We start from the raw sequence: 7,595 nt of genomic DNA, 5'->3' as shown, positions 1-7,595 counted from the left end.
AAAAAAAATATATTAGAATATATATATATATATATATATATATATATATATATATATATATATATATATATAGACATTTTATATTATGAATAAATATTCTCCATTTGCTGAGGTTTGTATTCATTGCTAAATGCAGGTTGGCAAAGCATGTTAACTGCTGTGGACTGCAGCGGTTCGTTTACAACAAAGAAAGTTAATGTGTATGTAGCAGGAAGCTGCTTGTGTTGGGCACAGATCGGAAATGCTGTCCTCCCACAACAGCATCCTGAACGGTGATGTTCTGCAGGGGGGTTACAAGACAAAAACGGCTCTTTTTTTACTGTCTTAATGCAAAACAGACCCTTACATGAAACTTTCCTCCGCTTAATCAGAATACGCAGAGACCCGCTGCAGCGACAAGATAGGAAAACATCCTCTTTAATCAATACTCTTCCTGGCTGTCAGTGATTCCTCGTACGAGAGGATGTAGCTCTAATTACAATTAATGATTGTAAGATAGTGGTGATTTGGATTTCAGCTGGAGTCCTGCTGCCCACCCCCGACTCTGTTGGCATGTTAATCAATTGGTTTATTGTGAAGAGCAATTAGGGGTTGCTGGAAGCGGTTTCAGTCGTCTCACGTAGCTCGCAGAAATGGGCCAGCTGCCTCAAAGTGAAGACGATAAAAAAGCGCCTTCACCACAGGCTCTAAACCTGACAGTTCCTTGTATGAAGGTGGGTTCATTTCTGTCAACCGTGTGAGTGATTGGACAAACAGCGGGAGCTCTGCTATCTCTTTTCCTCTCTCTTACTTCATTTTCTTGCTCTAAATCATTTTTATTTCATTACGAGGTTGATGGGCATGTCCTGCTAGAGGCGGTTGGGTGTATTTGGAGGCAAACGGGGTGGCAGATCAACTAAACACCACTGCTGATGCACAGAGGGCTCTGCCAGACGGAAACAAGAAGTGACTTTAATTGTTTCTAAGTGCTCACAGGTGGTAATGTTTACCCACCTCGGTCTGAATAGAAAACATCATGTTATACCAACCTGCTTAAATAACCACTGTAGTCTAGCATGAGCTTTCCTGATGGTTCAGGCTAATCTAGATGTTTAGCCAACATGTTTACCAGCAAAAATTAGCTTGTGAAGAATAATGACTTTTTTTGCTGTTCCTCCACTTAATCAGAAAGAAAAAAAAACTTGTGATGCTGGTTAAAAACATTTTGCTGGTCAAGTTAACAAATCCTACTGTATATATTTGATATGGAAATCAAATGTATACTGTATATATTTGATATGCACATTTCTAAGGCCTCTAATGAATTACAAGCTATGAGAATTCTATCTTACTTTTTGCCATATAAATATCAGCAACTGCACCAAATTGCATATTTTTTGCTCTGAATAAATGTAAGGTTTTTTTCCTCCACAAGTGGAAATATGAGCTTCATATTTTCCTATATCCTACTATATGAGCCATAAAAGACTGATGTATCAAATACACTCAACAAAAAAATACACATGCAGTTTTTTTTATTTTTATATTTTGTCTAAAGTTTCAATAAACTGTTCCATTACATGGTTACTTAAAAATCTCCCTTAAAGAGACTTTAGTAGAATAAGATGAAATTCTAATTTCCAAATGACTGTTTATAGTAAGCATAAAAAATCTGGTTTGATAACTACATTTAGTCACATGAACCAATGATGTTTATATTCATTTATTTGCAAACATTTTTTATTTGAAAGCTACAGCGGATGGGGAAGATTTTCTGTGAATAATGACTTTTTTGATATCTTTCTGCTCTTTATGGTGGTTGGCAGATGCAGTTATGGAAAAGACCTCCAAAACCTCTCCTTTTGTGAGAAAAAAAACAGCATATGGTACAACATGAGGGTGAGTTGTTTTTTGAGTTAACTGTCGCTTTAAGAAGGCTAATGGGAATGTAGCATCCCATGGTTCTTAGTAGGGAGCTGTGCTTTGAGTTCAAAGAAAGATAGAAACTGATGTTTTAAAATTGCAGCCTTAAGTCAGAGTGTTTTAATCACAGACATCCCCGGTCAGCAGCACACATAAAGGTATCCTGCATGATTTGTCTGTGCGGTGTGGAAAGTTATGGCAGTATCACAGTGATTTCTATTGAACTCAACAGGAGGCAGCAGACCTGAGCAGACTATGATAACTGAGGCGACCACTGATGTTCCCTTTGAGGACAGAAGCAGATGTCAGGTTATGTATAAGAAATATGACCGATAAGCCAATCTTAGAGAAGACATGAGGGATACAAAGAGATTTAAAGAGAAAGATGAAAGAGTTTAAAGATTGTATCGATAAACAACTGTTGTGAAACAGGAAGTATGGGTTTGTCCTTTTTTTTTTTTTTATATATATATATAAAAAAATGGCTAATAACCTTTAGTTTATAGTACAGCTTGGTAAAAGCAGAACTGGATTATTTTCTTATGATTTTGTAATTCTAAGATACAGTTAGAGGTTGACATTTTCATTCCAGGAACCATTTTGTTTAGATAAGATATTAATATTTTTGTTGTCTCTCTTTTTTTTTTTCATTTTAAAAATGTCCATATGCTGTATATGCAAGTTTGTAATATAACAGTAATATTGTAAAATATTATTGCAATTAAAAAACTGTTTTGTATTTTATTATATTTTAAACTATTTAAAATATGTATCATTTATTCCCGTCATGGCAATGCTGAATGTTCAGCAGTCATTATTTCAGTCTTTAGTATCTCATGATCTTTCAGAAAACATTCTAATATGCTAATAATTATATTTAATATTATATAATTTTATCATCTTTTTGGAATCACCTTTGTTTTTTCTATATTGCAATGGCATTAAATTACATTTTAACAATGTCATAAACTGCAGTCCGATTTGTCAAGACACAGAGGTGTGGAATCAAAAGTAAGAAATTAAATTTGATCTATTTTTTTCTAATTTCTCTGTTTTTATTTCTGCTACTGTACTTAAATGAAACATTCATGGTAACTCCATTAAGTCTCCTTGAATATCAAGCGAGCAGTCTCTTGGAAAGACTTGAAAGAGGGGAATATCATTCAGGACAGAAAATCCACACTCACTTGTTTTGGTGTTTGGAGCCCTGGAGATGTGCATGATACTGCTCGATGGAGTTCAGCACTACCTTGCAAACGCTGCACGAGTAACTCCGGCGCAGGCCTGCAACACAAAGCAAAAAAAAAACAAAAAACAGATTCCGACTTGAAAGCAGAACGGAAACAAGTCCCTGCTGAAATGCTCTTAAAATGGTTTTGTCCCATTCCTCGTTTTCTTTTGAGCATTATTGATTGCTTTTTGTTTTTGAGATTGCCTTGGCTGACAAAGAGCAGAGAAATCTATATTTAATCCCTGTTGTTTTGCTTCTCTCGACATGACGAGGGTTTTGTTTGAAGACTCCATTCTCTGTGTGTCAGATAAAAATGCACCCGCTCCTAATATGGCATCTCATTCTGCAATTTTCATGGAATCCAGTATTAGCAATTTTAGCTTCCTTTTGTCCTGATGGCCTTTTGATTTGGGGGGTTATGCTTCATGATGGTCTTTTACAGTGGAGGGGCTCCAAGTGCATCAGTTTGGGAGAGAGCGAAGCAGATTTGAGCTAATTAAAGGCTTTGTAGGTGGTACCAGATATAACAAACAGCATTGGACCAAAAATAGATGGATGTGAAGAATGGGAGAGAGACGTAGAACAGAAATGCATAGAGGCCCGTTCATCACATGTGGAGAGACCATGTGTGCTCTTTCTAGGCAAGATTTCTCTCAGACATCTGCAGAGTTATTTTTGATGACAGTGTTGTCTGTTCCTCGATCTGTTCAAAAACAGGCTTTTCACAATCTTTACATTATATCGCTGCCACACTCACACCACCAGGAACTGTTCTCAGGTTAAGAAAGACGATTACATAAAGGAATGCATATGAAATTAGTATACTAATCAGTAGTGCTGTCAAACGATTAATCGCGATTAATAGCATCCAAAATGAAAGTTTTTGTTTACATTATACATGTATGTGTATTGTGTATATTTATTATGTATATATAAATACACGCACATACAGTATATATTTTGAAAATATTTACGTTTGTACATGTTTAGACATGTTTTACAGTATTCATATTGCTAGTGAAAGGACTGCAAAGCTGCATGAAGAGTTTCATGCTGAGTATATTTTGACACATTGAAAAGTCATTGTAAACAGATTTATCAACACAGTTGACGATTGTTTTAAAAATGTCCATTGTTTGAAAAGACTTCTGTCAGGCTTGAAGCTCCACATGCGGTGACAGGCACACAAACACTTTCTATTCAGTAAATCTGACTAAGCACAGACAATTGAAGTAGTTTGTTAAATGTTCACTATTGTTCAGAAGTTTGTGATTTATGAGATTTTTTAATGTTTTTGAAAGAAGTATTTTAGGCTCAACAAGGCTGGATTTATTTGATCAAAAATGCAGTAAAACAATCATAATGTGCAATATTATTACAACTTAACATATAGTACGTATGTATGTATGCAAATGTATTTATGATTTCCAGCAGCCTTTTAGTGCTTTTATTTAAAATGTATTTTTGAACATCTTTACTTCATCATCACTGAAATAGAAACACACACACATTGTAATGATTCTTTCTGGATGCTTTCTGTGAGTTGAGAGTGATGTGATGCATGTTCACAGACAGCTTGTGGTGTCAGTACATCAAACATATGGTGACAGCAAATATGTGTAACGAATCCAAAACACTATTCATAGCAAGCTATTTATATGAACAGGATGTATGGCATGACAGAGGAATATTGCAATAAAATGTAACTGACGTTATAAAACACACTTTACAGACTGCTTAAATTAGTCTGAGAACAGTTTTTTTTCTGCTAAAGTCTTGCTACTTTGCCATGTCTATTAATTAAGAATTTGCATTTAACTGAAAATTATTCAGCTATTATATCAGTAGCCTCTTTCAAAGATTAAAAATGTAAGACTTGGCCTTCAGACTTCATAAGTAGCTTTACCGAGTGTTTGCTTCTGTCAAAAAGCTCTGTGAGATCGGATTTTCCTTCATGTAAGACCCCTGATGACCTCTTAGTGTGCTACTCATAAACCAGCCTTAGAAGACACTGTGGTGGCTTCTAATCCCAGTTAATTAAACCGACAGAGATGCCAAAAGAACCACAGAGAGAGAGACAGACAGAGAGAGATGTTGCTCAGGGTAAGATGAATGTTTACTAGGAGGAGATTAAAGTTTGCTACTAACTGCTGGCTTGTGGGAAAGAGGTCTCACTTATTTCCGACAATAGGCCATCAATCAGTTTCTCGTCTCTTGCCCAGGAAATTGCTACCGAATAGATGAGACACTCGTCAAATTCAACTAAATTATTAATCGTGCCCAATCAGACAGAAAGAAAGACTTGATTGCTAGTGCTATTTTACTCAGAATTTGAGTATTAAATTAGAACTCAGCCGAAAGAGTCTCTCTTTCATTAAAAAATAAGGAAACTTTGAAAAGTAGGTCAGAATATACATAAATATGATTTGAAGATTGTGTGGAAAAGGATTATTGTTAGGTAAGATGAATTTTGCTCGTAAACTGAATCTTAAACCATTCCCTGATGACAAAACATTAGCTGGTTTATCTGGTTGTTTAGTTCTGAGAAAAAGTATTTTTGTTTCTAGATGCCACTTTGTATGATACATTGTATGTATTTATGTATTCATTTATGCCATTTATGTTTAATGTAAGCAAGCTGAGTTAGCTGAAAATATACACTTGTATATTGTTCGACGTACAATATATACTGTTCAAATGTCCATAGTTTTTTGTTTGTGTTTTTGAAAGAAATTAATACTTTTTTTTAGCAAGAATGTGTTAAATTGATCAAAAGTGATAGTAAAGACGATTACAAAAGGTTTCTATGTCAAGTAAATGCTCTTCTTTCTAGTCATCAAAAAATCCTGAGATAAAATGCATCACAGTTTCCACAAAAATATAAAATGTCAACATAATAAGAAATGTTTCTTGAGCAGCAAATGCAGCATATTAAAATGACTTCTGAAGGATCATGTGACACTGAAGACTGGAGTAATGACTGTTGAAAATTCAGCTTTGCCATCACATAAAAAAAAAAAAAAAACCTTTAGATGGTAGCGTAAGCAAAGCCTCAGCCTTTGCGTTTTACTGTAGCAAATCTAATGATCATCTAATCATGTCACTACCAAAATTAATACATCAAGATAATTCCCAGGATGATCCCTCCAGCAATTATACACATTTTATGGAGGATTCATATCTATCTTCATCAAATCCTACATTTCACATTCGAGACCATTTCCACTGGGTTATGATAATGAATTCCTGCACTCAATTCTCTAATTCTTTCATTACTTTCAAGCACAGAGGTTCTCTTATGCAGTCACGCCAATAATAATCCAGTATGAATGTCAATTTTAATCCTGCCTGTCAAGGTGGATATGAACGGAGCAGGAAGGAGACGCTGGCTTGTTCTTGACATTTTACAGATTCTGTGAAGCACATAAGCTACTCTTGCAATTTTAAACAGCGTAAATAGCTGCACTTTCAATATCCCCCTTCACGAAATGGCAGGAGGCTTTTCAGTGCCGAGCTGGTATTTACATCCTAAAGCTTGTCACTCTCCCTGCTTTTTTTGTTTAGGGGGAAATGAAAACCCGTTTGCAGCAGGAGAGGTCTGTGCTGCGCTCCAATTTTCTCAGCAACAAAATATAGCCTCAGTTGGAAGGCAATTACACTGAAGTGTTCTCCATGAAAATAGCCAAGAGTCTGGGCCGGGATCTGCTAGCAGTCACCTCTCAGATGAGCCCTACCAATGGCTTCCTGAACCTGATGAGAAGCTCGACTGGTAATGAATAGCTGCATCCCTGTGAAAAGCCGTTCTTTTGCATTCCTCCAATTTTCTCAGTCTTTTCCTTTTAAAAAAGGACATGTGTGTTTGTCTGTATGTTGCATGCGCCCTGTGTTCGTGTGCAGGCTGCTAATGAGGGAAGGATGACCAAACAGCAGGCAGAGCTCAGGAGAGTGAGGCACTCTAGACTCTGATACAAAGCTGGACAGTGTTTTAAATACGTTATCTTGATAAAACCTATCCTCAGTTGGACCCCAAAGCGAGTCTGTCAATTCATTGTGACCAAATAATAACCATTGTGAACCAAAATAAGCCCCACATTTAACATGTGGACCAAAGTATATTCATCATGGTCACAAATTAAGAATTCGCTCCTTAGTTTTATTAAATTGTTGCCTTGTTTTTAGTCAAATCCTGCCTACTATTAACTATTCATTCCATAATTTTGGATAATTCATGGCCACAGATTAAGAATTTGTACTTAAAGGGGTCCTATTATGCTTTTTCACTTTTTATGAATTAATTTTAGTCAGTGTGTAGTGTGTATGTGTGGGCATAAAAAAGTATCTAGTTAAATCTAGTTAAATCTCAAGTTAAAAAGTCCACTCCAAAGGGAGATATTTCGTTTTTGAAAAATCCCTTTTCAAGAACTACAACGAATGGCTCGTTTGGACTACAGCGTTTGTTTTC

General features: G+C 35.8%; 1 protein-coding gene across 2 annotated transcripts in view; it reads right to left on the bottom strand.

Moving 5' to 3' along the window:
- LOC107665614 (zinc finger matrin-type protein 4) overlaps positions 1-7,595 on the bottom strand; it is a 112,129-nt gene that overhangs the window by 21,812 nt on the left and 82,722 nt on the right. For both annotated transcript variants that reach the window (XM_016456550.1, XM_016456549.1), the window contains exon 6: positions 3,090-3,186. In XM_016456550.1, coding sequence (XP_016312036.1) covers positions 3,090-3,186 — 97 coding nt within the window. The remainder of the gene's footprint in view (positions 1-3,089; positions 3,187-7,595) is intronic.

This window comes from Sinocyclocheilus anshuiensis, unplaced genomic scaffold (assembly GCF_001515605.1).
Source record: "Sinocyclocheilus anshuiensis isolate Anshui unplaced genomic scaffold, SAMN03320099.WGS_v1.1 scaffold407, whole genome shotgun sequence".
Taxonomy (NCBI): Eukaryota; Metazoa; Chordata; class Actinopteri; order Cypriniformes; family Cyprinidae; genus Sinocyclocheilus; species Sinocyclocheilus anshuiensis.
The sequence above is the reverse complement of the archived record's forward strand: the minus strand, read 5'-3'. Positions and strand labels throughout refer to the sequence as shown.